Consider the following 18,440-nt stretch of genomic DNA (forward strand, 5'->3'; position numbering starts at 1 on the left):
GCATCCTTACTACAGTGTTTCCTGATGATTTTTCCTTCGTTTGTCAAGAGGCATGAATAGTTTGGCAGGTGGCTTTGTGAGAGCGTCTGATCACCTTCTGATGCTCTCAAAGGCAGATGTTGAGTTGGTTTGTTACATGCTGTGTGGCCCTGAGAAGAAAAGGAAAGTAGGTTTTGAGAGTTGTGATGAATTCGGTGGAAAGGGTGGTGTTCCCCTGCTGAAGAAACTCAACTGAAATGGTTTCTTTGTTGCTAGCATGAGATATAAGATTCAAGGCTTGAACAGATGAGAATTATTAAACTGGATGGGAATGGCTAGAGAGATTATTTCTCTCATCAGATCACAAAAGCACTTGAAAATGAGCTACCAAATGCATTTTCCCTGCCAAAATTTCCCTGCCTTCCCTTTTCTCCTGGAAGGCATGCTAAGGCACATGAAAAACAACAAGGTGGTTGGTGACAGCCAGCATGGCTTCACTAAGGGGAAATCCTGCCTGACAAATTTGGTGGCCTTCTATGATAGGGCTACGGAACTGATGGACGGGGGAGAGCAGTTGACGTCATCTACCTGGACTTGTGCAAAGCGTTCAACACTGTCCTGCATGACATCCTTGTCTCTAAATTGGACAGACATCAATTTGATAGGTGGACCACTCGGTGGTTAAAGAACTGGCTGGATGGCCGCACACAAAGAGTTGTGGTCAACAGCTCAATGTCCAGCTGGAGACCAGTAACGAGTGGTGTCCCTCAGGGATCAGTGTTGGGACTGGTCTTGTTCAACATCTTTGTTGGTCAAATGGACAGTGGGATTGAGTACACCCTCAGCAAGTTTGCTGATGACACTAAGCTGTGTGGTTCAGTTGAAGTGCTGGAGGGAAGGAATGCCATCCAGAAGGATCTTGATACTGTTGTGAGGTGGGCATCAGCCAGCCTTATGAAGTTCAACCATGACAAGTGCAAGGTCCTACACCTGGGTCGGAGTAATCCCAGGCACAGCTACAGATTGGGCAAAGAAAAGATTCAGAGTGGCCCTGCAGAGAAGGACTTGGGGGTGCTGGTCGATGAGAAAATGAACATGAGCCGGCAGTGTGCGCCTGCAGCCCAGAAAGCCAACCATATCCTGGGCTACATCAAAAGGAGCATGACCAGCAGGTCAAAAGAGGTGATCCTGCCCCTCTCCTCTGCTCTTGTGAGTCCTCACTTGGAGTATTGTGTGTGGTTCTGGTGTCCTCAACATAAAAAGGACATGGAACTGTTGGAACAAGTCCAGAGGAGGGCCACGAGGATGATCAGAGGACTGGAGCACCTCCTGTATGAAGATAGGCTGGGAAAGTTGGGGCTGTTCAGCTTGGAGAAGAGAAGGGCTGCATGGAGACCTCAGAGCAGCCTTCCAGTATCTGAAGGGGGCCTATAAGGATGCCAAGTAGGGACTCTTCAATAGGGACTGTAGTGATAGGACAAGGGGTAATGGGTTAAAACTTATACAGGGGAAGTTTAGATAGGATGTAAGGCAAAAGTTCTTTAAGGGTGGTGAGACACTTGAATGGGTTGCCCAAGGAAGTTGTGAATGCTCCATCCCTGGCAGTGTTCAAGGGCAGGCTGGACAGAGCCTTGGGTGGCATGGTTTAGTGTGAGGTGTCACTGCCCATGGCAGGGGGGTTGGAACTAGATGATCTTAAGGTCCTTTCCAACCCTAACTATTCTGTTCTATTCTGTTCTGTTCTATTCTATTCTATTCTGTTCTATGATAACAAGCATTCACCATGTTCTGTGCTTGGCACCGGGGGGGGCACACCCCATCCACACACAGTGTAGCCCAAGAATTAGACTGAGAGTGGGGATAGAGGGTCAGGTGCTGTTCGGTTCCTCCCCCAGCAGCTGCTGGCTGTGTGCATGTGCTGCCTGGTGTGTTTGACCATCACAGAGCTCTAGGGTGTGAGCTGGTGCAGGACAGACCCCTCCACTCCTCAGGTGTGGCAGATGCTGGCTGAAATTACTCTATGTTGGTTTGCTGGTGCTGAAAATCTTTGCACAGTGCTTTGAGAAAGTATGTGAAAAAAAATGCGCCACTTTACCTGTTTTCCTCTGAACTGACTCCTCGTCACTGCACTCTGCCCTCCATAACCTTGTCCATCCATTGGTGCAGTTATTACTGGTTCATTTATCATGTGTGTTCTCCTCTCCTTCAGCTATTCATAGTGCAGTTTATTATTAGTCCAGAAGGACATGGAAGTCATATGAAAGAACAGCAACACAAGATACTAAAAAATGAAACTCCAGTGATTAGAATTCCCCTCCCCCCCCCAGCATCCCATCTTGCACCTTTGGAAGGTGTCCTGGGTTCAGCAATAGCAGTCATTTTCCTCCTTCTTAGTAGCTAGTGCAGTGCTGTGTTTTGATTTTTTGGCCTGGGAACAGTGCTGATAACGCCGATGTTTTTAGTTGCTGCTCAAATGTTTGGTCTGGCCAAGGACTTTCTGAGCCTCATGCTCTGCCAGGGAGGAGGGGAGGCCAGGAGGAAGCAGAGACAGGACACCTGACCCAAACTGACCAAAGAAGTATTCCATACCACAGCACGTCATGCCCAGGATGTAATGGAGAGTTACCCGGAAGGGCTGGGACTGCAGGGTTGGAGGAGGTATCGGTCGGTGCTCGGCTGGGGAGAGTGGGGCGAGTTATTGGTCAGCTGGTGTTGAGGTGTTGTATTCTTTCCTCTTCTTATTTCCTTTACCATTGTTATTATTGGTGGTAGCAGTAGTGATTTGTGTTATACCTTAGTTACTAAACTGTTCTTATCTCAACCTGTGGGAGTTGCATTCTTTTTGATTCTCCTCTCCGTCCCTCCAGGAGCAGGGTGAGGGAAAGAAGGGGGGGGGGGTGAATGAACGAGTTTTGTGGTTGGGTTTAAACCACGACAGAAGGTCAAGGACACAATCTGTTTAGTGTATTTTCAATGGCTCTAAGTTGCCAAGAGATGTAGTAAACACTCATTTGTAATACAGCTTGCAGTATATAAGGTTACAGTGTTGTCAGTGGTAGGGTTCTTGGAAGACTCCCTTCTGGAGCTCACAGCATTTCTTCACTGAAGCACAGGGCAGTTGGCATTAGAGAAGTTGGGAGGATTTTAACATAAGCCTCCTAAAGTGCATGACAAGGCTTTGAGTGTATATGAGCTTGCCTGGGGAGTGATTTGTGAATTGTACACTTGATAGCTGCAAATATCAAGCTGAGGATTATGGAGGGAGGCCCTTCCCATGTCAATAAGCACTTGACACAAACTCAGCTTGTTAGACTCGTACACACACCATGAACTTTGCTAGAAGTGAAGCATATTTTTCCCATTCTTACACTTAAGTACAAACTGGATTTAAGTAGAATATTAATAATTCAGAAGAGTCTGCTTTTTTTTTTTTCAGTAAAAAAGGGTTTTTACTGAATGATGTGTTCAGGAGAGACTGATTTAAAGAGAGGATTTCAGGATATATGCTAAAAGGGATGCTTGGAAAAATCTCTGTGACTAGGAGACATGGACCATAGCAGACAAGTGGTGGGTTCCCCGCTCTTCAGTTATTTAGTGAGCAGGTATGGAGGGTATTCTGCTGTGGCAGGAGGGATAGAGCAAATCAAGAAAAAAGATCATTGACTGCTTTCATGGAAATACAGGTACCTGGTGGTACATGTAAATGGGACTTACCCTCTCCAACCAGTGCTTCTCTGTGAGCATGAGATCTGCTTGATGAAAACGAGGTGCTGTTCCTCTAACAAGCTCAGCATTAAGGTTGCCTTGTTAGCTGTAATTTATCCTGATCAGGACTGTAATGAACATTGTGGTATTGCATTTCTGCAGGAAAGATAGTAGGACATACACTGCCCACTTGTGACAGCAGTGTGGTGACCAAACTGCAGTACTTCCATCACTTGGACCTGTGGCTGTTGACTATTTTTATTTGTCAGAGACTGTGCTCTGGCACTGTGTGAAGTAACAGTTCTTGTTTCTCCAGGTAGGCAAGAAAAAGTCAGGATGGAATGTTAATGCTGTTCTTGAAATGGCCACAGAGGCTTTGGCGTGGTACTAAGGAATTCTTTGTTCTCTGAAACTTTGTAGGGTTTTTCTTGCCACTTTCATGGGCAGAGGGTTGGATACTTCTTCAGCGGGTGGGTAGCAAGAGCTATTGTGTCCTTTCCCAGACTCACACGCTGGTTATGACTGCTTTTTTCTTCAGATATGGTACTGACCAGAAGCACAGAGGAGTAGGTGAAGGGACAGCTGTGCTTGGCTCCTGCTGTGTGTTTGGTGGGTGCAAGAGTTGCACTGGGAGCAGCTTATGTTCTGCTGTGTTCTGCTTTCTGGCAAGTAAAGAATTCAGCTTTTCTGACCTCTTTCTCCCTTTTTTCCTTCATGCAGTGGGTGGAGAGATCCCCCTGGACATATGGATAGGTGGTGGACAGCTGGTGTCTGAGGAGCTAATGAACTTGGGTGAGAGTTTCACACAAACAAATGACCCATCGCAGAAGCTCTTCCAGTGTGCTGTGTGCAACAAGTTCACTACAGATAATTTGGATATGCTGGGCCTTCATGTGAACATGGAGCGTAGCTTCCCTGAAGATGAGTGGAAGGCAGTGATGGGGGACTTGTACCAGTGCAAATTGTGCCGGTACAACACACAGCTCAAGGCAAACTTCCAACTCCACTGTAAGATGGACAAACATGTGCAGAAATACCAGCTGGTAGCACATATCAAGGAGGGTGGCAAGGCCAATGAGTGGAGGCTGAAGTGTGCGGCCATTGGGAATCCAGTACATCTGAAATGCAATGCTTGTGACTACTACACCAACAGTCTAGAGAAGCTGCGTCTTCACACGGTGAACTTGAGACATGAGACCAGCCTGAAGCTCTATAAGGTAAGGGTTGGCTTTGCTTCATCTTCCTTCATTGCCCAAGTGCTGGAACAAAGGAAAACCTATTTTGAGCTGCAGTGGATTGTGTTTCTTTGGAGATGAGCTGCTCATATCTCTCCAGCAGGACCCAGTCTCAATTGCATAGTGCAGCTCTTCAGCCTGTATTCTGATAGCAGCTGTGGTGGTTAAAGCCTTAGGCCAACAGGTGTTTATGTCAAGGTGCTTTAATGGGGGCTTGTATGTCTTCTAGCACTGCATATAAATTATACTTTTGCACAAAAATTCAGCAGTCACTGTTGAAAACACCGTGTGAGGCAGTGTTTGCCACACTGTTGTCTCTCTTCCATGAGGAAATCTGTTAACCCATATGAGATTCTTCACAAGCATTTGGAGACTTTTGCTGTTGTTGAAGTGTATTTATCCTGGCATGGAGAAGGCTGGGTGGATGGAGTGAGGAGGGGTGGAGGAAGAGGGCTGCTGTCTCTCTGCTTTTATGCTCTGTGTATGTTAATGCTGGGACCAGCAAAGTCTTGTGAGGCTGGAAAAGGGAGAAGGCTGGAAGAGAAGCCTATATATGCATGCATGTACTAGACCTTGTGTGTGGACAGACTATATTTGGAGACATTGCAGGTTTCCATCCATTACAGTATTTGGCCTTTGCTATCTGGTTTTCTTTCATTTCCCCAGCCCCCTTTATTTTGTGTCTTTTTTATAATCATCTTCTCTTTCCCAACTTGTTTTTCTTGCTCACAACCCTCTCCTCTTGCTGACCTGAACCCTGTGGGCTGTAACCCAAGAGGAGCTCTGGATACAGTAGCCTTTTCACTTGTGCAGCAGAATTGCTCCAGACATTTGTATTGATTTTCACTGGACTTAAAGCTTCACCTTTTTCTCTAATCATCCCATAATGGCTTTAGTATGAACAATCAGGTGACAATTGCCATAAATCTAAGCAACTGCATACATTCCCTTCACACATGGTGTCCCACTCATTGTCTCCTCATTTCTCTCAGGTCCTCATACTTTTCTTCTTGCTTTCCCCCCAAATGTGGTGCCATTTTTTATATATCAGTATATATATACACACGCAGACTTTATTTTGTACTTCAGAATTATTTCTTTGAGTATTTTTCTTTATGTAATGAGAATTTAAAACTTAACATTGAACTGTGTAGTAGCCCACCCATGTCACAGTGCACACAGATGTCAAAACTCCTGGATTTTCCCTAGGAATGAGCAGTTCCACAAAATTCAGAGATGAAGGAGACAGCCAGGAACATCATAGAGATTTTGCCTTGAACTATGGTTGATGGACCTGCCTGGAGTTGATGGGGAAGTGCTCAGAAGAGGAACCAGTTTCTGCTGAGCTCTCTATTGAAGCCAAGACTGCTGTGATGACTGCTATTACCATCATTAGCTGGGATCCAGCATAACACAGCAGAGACTGGCTCTAAAAAAGGTCAGGTCTACACAGAAGCATCTGTTCTTAGATGTGCAGGAGACCTGAGAGAGTAAAATCAGCTTGGACATGGGGGGCAGGAAAGTCCCAGTGAGACTTTAAAAAGCCAGCTGAGGAATTGAATCTCTTCTGTGGAATTCAATTTGGGGTACAAAAGAGTTGTTCAAAAGCTCTGAGTTTTAATATATAATATTGTTGTCTTAAAAATATACATTGCAGAAGTTTAAAAATTCTTTATCTAGACCCTTCACCTACAGTGTCTGCTGGGAAGAAGCAATTGGGGTTTTAGAGTTCTCTGAGGGGAGAGGGGAAACAAAGTCAGACTCGGGGACAGCCATAGATGCTTGTAATAGAGATTCCTGAAATGCTTTCCTCAAGACAGGCAAAGAGGAATTATCAGTTTTTGGGTTCATAAGAGGCTTGGGCAGTTCTCAGCTGCTACAGCACTGTGTTGCTTCTGACACAAATGCTGTGAAACACTAGATGGAGAATAACACATTTCAGAGTCATGAAGTCTGCTGTATGGTCCATATATTTGTTTTCTAGTATGTCTATATAAAGCCTGTAGCAGGGGACAGTGGACGGTTGGATTCACGGTGTCTCACTCCAGCATAGCTGGAATCAGTGTTTCAAAACACTGGAAAAACTTTTTTCTGCATCAAACAAGCTTCAGTGCAATTCTTGCAGTCTTCAGAGGGGTTGTAATGCGGTGTCTCTCTTGATAGCTGAAAAGATGCAGCGGCAGTGGGAGTAGTTTGCGGAATGGTTTCTGTTCTATCAGGCCTTGGTATGGTCTGCAGTAAACTGAGATTGATTGGATGTTAATTTTCCTCTTGCTAATTGTTGTGGTTTAAACAAAGCCATAAATCATTCAGTCGTTGTCTCACTCCCCCCCTTCTTGCCCTCCCCCTACTCCCGGAGGGATGGAGAGGAGAATCAAAAAGAATGCAACTCCCATGGGTTGAGATAAGAACAGTTTAGTAACTAAGGTATAACACAAATCACTACTGCTACCACCAATAATAATAATGATAAAGGAAATAACAAGGGGAGAGAAATACAACACCTCACCACCAGCCGACTGATAACTCGCCCCATCCCACCCGCCTGAGCACCGACCGATACCTAGTCCAACCCTGCAGTCCCTAGCCCTTCCAGGTAACTCTCTGTTACATCCTGGGCATGACGTGCTGTGGTATGGAATACCTCTTTGGCTAGTTTGGGCCAGGTGTCCTGTCTCTGCTTCCTCCCGTCTTTCCCTCCTCCCTGGCAGAGCATGAGGCTCAGAATGTCCTTGGTCAGACTAAAACATTTGTGTTATCAGCTCTGTTCCCAGGCCAAAAGTCAAAATGCAGTGCTGCACCAGCTACTAAGAGAAAGAAAAATAACTGCTACTGCTGAACCCAGGACACTAATGTAATCCATTAGCCTGGCACATGCATAATCAGTTTAGAGCACAGTTAACTGGATATAATAGACTTCTTCCCTGCCTACTGGAGAAAATCCTTTCCAGATGCTGCTGGGTGAGAGTGCATACTAGGTTTATCGCGTAGTCCTCCTTATTCTGTGCTCTTTTTTTTTTGCCATTTTCCTATTAAATCACATGTTAATGGCTGCTTGCATCGCCCAAGAGCCACTTATATTAGTGCTACTTGCTTGCAAAAAATGCGATCTGGAGACACTGTTAGCCCATAGTCTGGTGAACCTCTCTTAGTTTTCTTCTGCAATGCTTCCAGTGCTGGAGGAGGTCTGGTCTGCTACTGCCATCTTCATCCTGCACGTGGCAGGCATGTGGAAATAGCTTTTTCATCATACCTCTTCATGTCAGTGATGAGGGGGCATGGATGCTGCAGTGGGGGCCTTGCTTACGGCAAGAAACTGGTAGGGTCTGGTAATCCTTCCTTTCTTCTTATGTTCTCTGAATCCCTACTGTCCCCCTAAAATCCTGCAGCTAAACTGTAAATCCTGTCATTTATCTTGCACTTGCTGGGGGAATTTGGCACTTATGCCTCTGTCCTGGGTTCAGCCGACAGCTTCTCACCATGTGCTTATCTCCTCCCTGTGGCTGGTGGCTTTTATGTTCTAAGAAACTCCCTGGAAAGTAAAAGTACCATTGTAAACATGTGTGCTTAAATTTTTGAGGTGGATGTACTGGCTTGAGGTAGATTGTGAGGAATGTGGGTGTGATTCGTGTCAGTAACTTAGAAAACTATTGAATTTATTTTTGCATTTAACTGTATTAACCAAGATAAACTTTAAACTAACACATGCTTAAGCAAGGTTGTAACCTCAAGCACGGACGTATAGATATGCTGATGCTAAGCCTGATGCTAACTGCAGATATCTGGTAATGTAAACAAGGCTTGACACCTATTGTTTAGAAGTCACAAAATAGGAAGATTTGAGACCTTCGATTCAGCAATCTTCAAGGAAGGAAGATAAAGACCTCTAGCAGCAGACTGGCTGCAGACTCGGATCATACCATAAAAGGACACTTTACAATATGTGAAAGGACACGTATACCAGATACAAAAGAGTATAAAAAGACAGAATCTTTGGGAATAGGTGTGCGTCGTAGGTGGAGCGGAGACTCCCTGGCGCACCCAGCGCTGCTTGCTTATTGCCTCTCAATACTAATCAATTGTAAATAAAATTAATCAGACAAATTCACGTCTGTGGCAAGTTTTTATAACAAGATGATGGGTTTGAAGAGCCTTTATCTCTTAGCTAGGACAGCCTGATGAATAGCGTGAGATTGGGGCTGAGCCACACTGGTGGCTGTAAGCAGGGAGGCAAAGACTGTGCAAACTCTTGACAAGTGCAGGTTTACTGTAACTGAAGCTAAGTCTTGTTTCCTCGTGACGGCAGAAGACAAGACCAGACTTGAAGCAGAGCAGCCTTCCCCATATCTGGAAGAGTTCGGACACGAGTTCCCGGCATCTATTGCACAGGTGGAATTTCCAGAAGGAATTAATCTGCTGGAGCAAGAGCCCAGTTTGGACATTTCCTACAACTTCCTGAAAATCTTTAGTTCAAAATCTGCAACTCAAAAGAAGTTTAAACAAAGAACTACTGAAGAAACACATTGCTGGCCAGACTGCCAAATGAGTGCATTCAATGAGTTAAGTGTCTTCCTTTTCAGTCTTTCCAAGTGCTGAGTTAACTTTTTTAGGGGATAGGAAATCTGAAGGAGAGGGTTTGGGTTACATGATGCCCTGAATAGAGGTTCTTTGTTAACTGAGAGATGTAGAGCCTGCAGGAAAACAACTCCTTAATGTCAGTACTCAGAATACTAGAGATAATGAAATTTTGTGGATCTACACTGACTTGGAAAGAAAAGAAGGTGACCTGTGAGAAGGCAAACAGGAGGTGCAGCTGCAAACCTAGCAGAAGGTGGTGGGAGTTCTTGGTTCTGCTGAGGAGTCTGTGTCTTGCCCTCCTTCTCCCACAGGCACAGCAGGAGTATGTGTGTCTCTTGAGAGCAGGGGGCTGAGTAACTGCAGCAAGATGCTGCTCTGCGGTTTGGGAGCCAAGCTTTACAGTTACGTAAGACTGAAACCAAAAGCATATGTTCTGTGTGGTGTTAATTGAAGAGCTATGGTGGGCCTGTTGGTCTTAAATGAAGCTACTAATCAAATAAGCAATTGAGAAAGCTGGTGGAAATGAAGATAACCCCAAGGACACTAGAACATTTAGGAGTGACAGAGGAGTTGGGGTGACAGTGTGCATTAACTACTTGACTCCAGTAAAATACTGTACAATCCCCAGCAATGATTTACATCACACAATTAAGAAGAGCATTCAAGGCTGTATCACCAGCTGCCAGATATGGATGGATGCTGTGATGGGCAAGGGGAAATTCAACAGCCTGCAGTGTAAAAAGTGCAATAGGAGACATTTTTAGCTACCACTCTGCAAATAGTACAGCACTGTGTGATAGCATGGGATGCAGTGACTGAACTTTTAGAGGCTCAAAGTGTCAACCTGAAGAAACTTGTTGGAAAATCCCTGTGAAGTCTTAATACTAAATGATGCTTGGAGTATTGCATGAGATGTAGTTGCCATAATACTGTCTAGCTTTGAAGTTAAAACTGCATGAAAATGGATGAGCTACTATTAGAGAAATTAAAAGGGTGTTGATGTGTGCAGGTCACAGAGGATTTACTTAAAAACAGTAGCTGATTATATTAAGTATATACTACCCATGAGAAAAAGTTGAAAACAGAGCAGGGGGGAACTCTGCCAAAGTTCACAGAAAGTCCAAAATGATTAAATAGGAAAGTATTTCAAGAGTAGGTAGAAAAAGGAAAAGGGAAGAAGTACCACAAAGGGGGGGGGGGGGTAGTAAGGGGAAGGAGGACTGAATTCTTCTCACCAGTGTTCCATAGAAGAACTGAAGAAATCCTCTTAACATAGGATACATACAAGAGATTAACCTCCCACTGTAGGAGAGGATCTGGTTCGAGACCATCTTAAAAATCTGAACGTGCACAAGTTCATGGGACCTTATGAAATCCATCCGCGGGTCCTGAAGGAGCTGGCAAATGAAGTTGCTAAGCCACTGGCCATCATATTTGAAAAATCGTGGCAGTCAGGTGAAGTTCCCGACGACTGGAAAAAGGGAAATATAACCCCCATTTTCAAGAAGGGGAAAATGGAAGACCCGGGGAATTACAGACCAGTCAGTCTCAGCTCTGTGCCTGGTAAAATCTTGGAGCACATTCTCCTGGAAGGCATGCTAAGGCACATGAAAAACAACAAGGTGGTTGGTGACAGCCAGCAAGGCTTCACTAAGGGGAAATACTGCCTGACCAATTTGGTGGCCTTCTATGATGGGGCTACAGAATTGATGGATAAGGGTAAAGCAGTTGATGTCATCTACCTGGACTTGTGCAAATCATTTGACACTGTCCCACATGACATCCTTGTCCCTAAATTAGAGAGATATCAATTTGATGGATGGACCACTCGGTGGATAAAGAACTGGCTGGATGGCCGCACACAAAGAGTTGTGGTCAATGGCTGAACATCCGGCTGGCGACCAGTAACGAGTGGTGTCCCTCAGGGATCGGTGTTGGGACCGGTCTTGTTAAACATCTTCATCGCTGACATAGACAGTGGGATTGAGTGCACTCTCAGCAATTTTGCCGATGACACCAAGCTGTGTGGTTCGGTTGATATGCTGGAGGGAAGGAATGCCATCCAGAGGGACCTTGACACGCTTGTGAGGTGGGCATCAGCTAGCCTTATGAAGTTCAACCATGACAAGTGCAAGGTCCTACACCTGGGTCGGAGCAATCCCAAGCACAGCTACAGATTGGGCAAAGAAAAGTTTCAGAGCGGCCCTGCAGAGAAGGACTTGGGGGTGCTGGTCGATGAGAAAATGAACATGAGCCGGCAGTGTGCGCTCACAGCCCAGAAAGCCAACCGTATCCTGGGCTGTATCAAAAGGAGTGTGACCAGCAGGTCGAAGGAGGTGATCCTGCCCCTCTACTCTGCTCTTGTGAGACCTCACCTGGAGTATTGTGTGCAGTTCTGGTGTCCTCAACATAAAAAGGACATGGAACTGTTGGAACAAGTCCAGAGGAGGGCCACAAGGATGATCAGGGGACTGGAGCACCTCCTGTATGAAGATAGGCTGGGAAAGTTGGGGCTGTTCAGCCTGGAGAATAGAAGGCTGCATGGAGACCTCATAGCAGCCTTCCAGTATCTGAAGGGGGCCTATAAGGATGCCAGGTAGGGATGCTGGTGAGGGACTCTTCGTCAGGGACTGTAGTGACAGGACAAGGGGTAATGGGTTAAAACTTAAACAGGGGAAGTTTAGATTGGATATAAGGAGGAAATTCTTTCCTGTTAGGGTGGTGAGACACTGGAATGGGTTGCCCAGGGAGGTTGTGAGTGCTCCATCACTGGCGGTGTTCAAGGCCAGGTTGGATGAAGCCTTGTGTGGGATGGTTTAGTGTGAGGTGTCCCTGCCCATGGCAGGGGGGTTGGAACTAGATGATCTTGAGGTCCTTTCCAACCCTAACTATTCTATTCTATGATTCTATGGTTTCAGACAGCAGTACCAGTGAGGGCAGAATTTACTGGGGTTACCAGGACTCCACTAAAGAGCTCTGCGGACTCCTGGCAGTAATGTGTGCCTGAAACTGCAAAGCAGTAAGTCAGCAAATTGGTAGAAACTGTAATAGGAAGAGTCTTGGTAGACATATGGATTAGAAAGGGGGAAAGACAGACTTGGGGAAGAGAAGGTTTTCTGGCACTGCTAGTTACTTGAAGCTATCAGCCAGCCCACAGGCAGGTTCATGCAGGCAGTAGGCTTCCCAGCATCTTTGCCAGGATTCTTAAGCAAATATGTGGTTATTGTCACTGGGGCAGAAGAGGTCCATGAGTTGATAGAGAGGTGAAGGATGAGAAAGTTAAAATAAAAACTAACTTTTCACAATGGAGAAAAAAAAAATATTAGAAATATGCATTGGATTTTGGTTTATTTTTTGTTTATAAGCGATAAGAAATGGAGCAAGCTGGAATAAAAATTGCTATAAAGTAAAAATATGTAGACTGCTTAAATGTAAAGCTGGATGACAGTTGCAGAACTTTATAACACTAAGTGCCTTCACAGGAGATTGATATATGAAACTTGGTGTCACAGAATATTGGAGGAATGGAGGGCAGACAGCCCTGATGGGGATGTCTAGGCTTCTCTCCCTGCTCTCCATATCATGCAAATAAAAAAAAAAGAGGGGGAAGATGAAATAAAAGAGGGTTTAAAATTGCTCTTCTTGCAAGGGAGATGTGGAATCATTCCTAATCTCTTTGAAATCATTAACTCAATGATCAGTGACAAGCAGGATAAAACATGGGAACTGTGTAAATCCTTGATTTGCCTGAATGTTGAATATTGTGTTCAATTTAGCTCATTTTAGGAAGGATTAAAAAAAAACTTAGAAGAGGCCCAGAGAAAGTGGCAGAGATGGGAGCTAGCTGGAGTAACTTGTATGAAGATGACAGACTTTGGAGTTAGCTCTACACAAATCCAGAATGGAGCAGAGGAGGTGAATAGGCAGCATTCGCTCACAGAATCACAGAATCACAGAATCCCAAGGGTTGGAAGGGACCTCAAAAGATCATCTAGTCCAACGCCCCTGCAAGAGCAGGGTAACCTACAGTACATCACACAGGAACTTGTCCAGGCGGGCCTTGAATATCTCCAGTGTAGGAGACTCCACAACCCCCCTGGGCAACCTGTTCCAGTGCTCTGTCACTCTTACAGTAAAGAAGTTCTTCCTGATGTTAACGTGGAACTTCCTATGCTCCAGTTTACACCCATTGCCCCTTGTCCTATCACTGGATATCACTGAAAAAAGCCTAGCTCCATCATCTCTTTTTTTGTACAGCATATCATTTACCTGTGAATCTTATTGCCATGGGATGTTGCAGAAAGTGGATGTGCAGATAGACTGAAAAAGGAGCAGGATGGATAGATGAGGAGCTGGCACATCAGTGCACATTAGGTGGTTGTTGGGATGCAAGCTCCATCTCAGGAAACTCTCAAATAGCTGGTAGCTGGAAGTTTTGGTTATGTACTAGGAAAGGATTATTCTAGATGTACCCTCTTTTCTTTTGCATATTTCCCTGCTAGTGGAAATTGCTGTCTTTTTAAAATCTGGTTTCTATTCCTTTTTGGATTGTTAAGTATGCCGTCATTCTGCAGCAAGGTAGGGCTATGAGTCACCTCATCCCATTGCTTGTCTGACAGTAGATGTTTCCTGTAGGACTTCAGTATAGGAAAGCTCTATGTTTTGCCAGGTAAAGGGTTTTAAATAAGTATCTTGGAGTTTCAAGCTTTAAAAAGAAAAAAAGGCTTAAAATTAATGGTATCAATGAGAAGCAAATAAAAGGAGTTCTTGTCTTTTTGCTCCAAAATCTGAGAGACTAAAGGGGAAAGTTTTGGGGTTTTTTTATTTATTTTTCTCAATGGGTTTTAATCAGCCTACAAGAAGTTTGGACAACTCTCTGCATTGTGCATCCTTCTACAGCTGTTGGTAGAGGTCTTCTGTCACACAGAGGATGGCAGTAAGCCCCAGCTGCCACCAGGACATGGTGACACTGTCACCTGCGGGGCCCAGCCTCAGCGTCCAGACTTTGTGGTGGTGGAGGGAGCCCAGCTTGATGTAGCCGGAGCTGCAAGTAGATGCTGTGATTCAGCTTTCAAATACCCAAGTGATTGAACATGGGCAAAACAAAACATGTTTGGGGTTTGATTTTTATCAAAAACTTCCTTCAGTCTCTGCCTTTTGAAGTTCTTAGGATGAAGATGCCCACAAATAGTCTGTTGTGCTTGTTACAGAGGATTTAGAGCTGTATTAACCTTTGATTTATTCACTGACTGCCTTCTGTGTGTTTTAGGTTTATTTTTGCAAGTTTATCTTTTGAACTATAGATGCAGCATCAGAGCTCTGAATTACACTCATGAGTAACATGAGTTGTGCCAGGACCCTGTTTAAATTCTAGAGTATAACGAACTTTTAGCTGATTTCCTACAAGGCCTTAAGCTAAAATTCCAATGGCAGCTTTGCTTAAGTCTCTCCACAAAGTTGTTTTTAATGCTGGACTTTGAAACTTTTAATTTTAATAAATCTGGCATCCTCTAGTCTCGGATAAACTCATAATAAAAGATGAGCTTATGAACTGAAGCAGTTCTGAGGACTAGAGTGTGCTTAAATCTGGGTTGAACTTTGAACCTTGATGAACCCATAGCTGGAGAAATTGTGTGTGCTACACCCTGACCTGCCCACATTATGGATGTGAATTGAGGGGTTTAGGTGTTGGCCCATGTGCCTGGCTTAGCTCCCTGGCCCCAGCATCACCTCTCACAGCTCTGTGCTTGTGCTCTGCCTTCTTTCAGGCTGAAAGAAATTCAAGCAGCGCTTTGGTCCTCCACAAAACTGTTTTTCACAGTACAACCAATTACAGGAGGAATGAACCCCTATGATTTGGTTCTACCTTCACATTCTGTTGGGATTGCCAAGTATTTTAATACAAAATACACTATCCATTTAACCCTTTCAGAAACCTCTGTCTTGGGACTGCATGTTTCTCTGAGTGACAGATTGCTCTATCACAACACTCTGGCATTAAAGTAGGCTTTCACCTTCCTTTAGGTATTTAATAATGAAGTACATTAGTATAGGATCACAAAATTTACACTTTCTCTGTACTGCTTTTTGAAAGAGTTGAAATGAAAACTATTGAGAATATATGGCACTGCTTTCTGTATGTTTTATTTATGGACTTCAGTTGCTTAGATTCTTCTTTCAACAGTTTTCCACTAAGTACTGAGCCATGTGCAACCAACGGCTAAGTGAAGAAACCACCCTGTAAAAGCAACTTGAATAACAAATGAGAGAGACTACAACTGGCACAGGAACAAGTGATGGCCACAGCAGGAGCTAGGGGTTATCCAAACTGTGCAGCTAAAAGCTCTCTGTCAAGCAGGATTTAGAGTTCAAAATATTTGTGGGAATGGGTAAAATACCCCAACCAACCAACTAAACCCCAAGGAAAATAACCAAACAACCAAAAATCACCTTGACAAGCTTTTATCCTAATCAACAGAAAGTGACATTTTCTCGCAGCTTCTGCAGCAGTCCCTTGTAAGGAGCAACTGCAGGTACTTTAGTCTTGTTTTTGCTCTGGTTCTGGTTTACCAAGATGTATGGGCTTTTTTTTTTTTTTTTTTTCCAAGAAAGGTCTTGCAAAGCTGCCCCAGACTTAAGCTGTTCTCTTACAATAACGTGTTGTCACTTTGATGAGGCATCAGTGTGAATCTTGTACAACCTTTCCCCATGCATGATGCCAGTTTTTTCTGTGTTTATGGTTAATTTTTTTTTATCCCAGTAATTTTGGAACATGTGGATGAATATGTAAATTTCAAAGCAGGATTTCTTCCATTTCAAGTGGTGCTTGTACAGACTTTCAGGGTGAGGATAAGGTGGTTGTGGTCGTCACTCTGACATAGGGTCATTGGCAGAAGCTCTATCGAACCTTGCTGTGGTGGTGTAAGATGTTGGGGACCTGCTGATGTGGGAGGTCACTGCTCTCAGAGGAGAGTGTCGAGGGTGAATGTGTGTCAGAGATGCTGGTCTGGATCCGAAAGACCTGCATTATTTTCCAGGTGATCAGCTACCGTGAGCACAGGTTGGCATAGAAGTGTGTGTGTTCTTACTCTCCTGCCTGCAGGTTTAGCAGTGATGGGGAGCTCCAATCAGGACAGCTGAAATGAGATTAGCCAGGGACAGGTAATGGGCCAGTTTGTTGGGGTCTTATCCCAATGTTCCTGCAGGCACCTAATGCACATAGTTGAGGACAAGTGGGTAGGACTGGAAGAGGCCTGGTTGTAGGAGTGCTGGAGCAAGTTGGGAGAGGAGATGGCAGGGATTGTTCTGTACAAGGCTCTGAAGCTGGTGAGAGGAGTTGCAGTGTAGGGCTTGTAAGCCCTGCTTGCCGGTGTTGGCTGAAGACCTGTGCTCAAGGGATTCCCCTGTCTGATGATCCTGTGCTCCCATCTGAGTGGTCATGTTTCAATTTGGGTAGTATGCCTCGAAGACCTAGGAAATGCTCTTCATTCACAGAATCACAGAATCACAGAATCCCAAGGGTTGGAAGGGACCTCAAAAGATCATCTAGCCCAACCCCCCTGCAAGAACAGTGTAACCTAGAGTACATCACACAGGAACTTGTCCAGGCAGGCCTTGAGTATCTCCAATGCAGGAGACTCCACAACCCCCCTGGGCAACCTGTTCCAGTGCTCTGTCACTCTCACAGTAAAAAAGTTTTTCCTGATGTTCACATGGAACCTCCTATGCTCCAGTTTACACCCATTGCCCCTTGTCCTATCACTGGACATCACTGAAAAAAACCTAGCTCCATCATCCTGACACTCACCCTTTACATATTTGTAAACATTGATGAGGTCACCCCTCAGTCTCCTCTTCTCCAAGCTAAAGAGACCCAGCTCCCTCAGCCTCTCCTCATAAGGGAGATGCTCCACTCCCTTAATCATCTTTGTGGCTCTGCACTGGACTCTTTCAAGCAATTCCCTGTCCTTCTTGAACTGAGGGGCCCAGAACTGGACACAATATTCCAGATGCGGCCTCACCAAGGCAGAATAGAGGGGGAGGAGAACCTCTCTTGACCTACTAACCACACCCTTTCTAATGCACCCTAAGATGCCATTTGCCTTCTTGGCCACAAGAGCACATTGCTGGCTCATGGTCATCCTCCTATCCACCAGGACCCCCAGGTCCCTTTCCCCTTCGCTACTTTCCAGCAGGTCAACCCCCAACCTGTACTGGTACATGGGGTTGTTCTTCCCCAGATGCAAGACTCTACACTTGCCCTTGCTGAATTTCATCAAATTTCTCCCCGCCCAACTCTCCAGCCTATCCAGGTCTCGCTGAATGGCAGCACAGCCTTCTGGTGTGTCAGCCACTCCTCCCAGTTTAGTATCGTCAGCAAACTTGCTGAGGGTACACTCAGTTCCCTCATCCAGGTCATTGATGAAAATATTAAACAGCGCTGGTCCCAGCACTGACCCCTGAGGAACTCCACTAGTCACAGACCTCCAGCTAGATGCTGCCCCATTGACCACAACTCTCTGCCTTCTTCCCTTCAACCAGCTCTTGATCCACCTCACTACCTGATCATCAAGCCCACACTTCCTTAGCTTATCTATGAGGATGCTGTGGGAGACAGTATCAAATGCCCTACTGAAATCAAGAAAAAACACATCTACTGCTCTACCATCATCCATCCACCTAGTTACTTCCTCATAGAAGGCTATAAGGTTGGTTAAACATGACTTCCCCTTGGTAAAATCATGTTGGCTGCTCTTAATGACCCCCTCATCCTTGATATGTCTAGACATGGTGTCAAGAATAAGTTGTTCCATCACCTTTCCAGGGATGGAGGTAAGGCTGACCGGTCTATAATTACCCAGGTCCTCTTTCTTGCCCTTCTTATAGACTGGCATGACACTTGCCATCCTCCAATCCTCAGGCACCTCTCCTGTTTCCCACGAC

At 45.0% G+C, this 18,440-nt stretch overlaps 1 protein-coding gene across 7 annotated transcripts in view; it reads left to right on the forward strand.

The window, feature by feature from the left end:
* LOC136004252 (zinc finger homeobox protein 3-like) overlaps positions 1–18,440 on the forward strand; it is a 208,134-nt gene that overhangs the window by 74,062 nt on the left and 115,632 nt on the right. For 6 of the 7 annotated variants that reach the window (XM_065660586.1, XM_065660583.1, XM_065660584.1 and 3 more), the window contains one exon: positions 4,405–4,901. In XM_065660586.1, coding sequence (XP_065516658.1) covers positions 4,405–4,901 — 497 coding nt within the window. Of the gene's footprint in view, positions 1–2,677; positions 2,697–4,404; positions 4,902–18,440 lie in introns of those variants that run through there. The other variant, XM_065660589.1, reaches the window with a different exon arrangement.

This window comes from Lathamus discolor, chromosome W, assembly GCF_037157495.1.
Source record: "Lathamus discolor isolate bLatDis1 chromosome W, bLatDis1.hap1, whole genome shotgun sequence".
Lineage (NCBI taxonomy): Eukaryota > Metazoa > Chordata > Aves > Psittaciformes > Psittacidae > Lathamus > Lathamus discolor.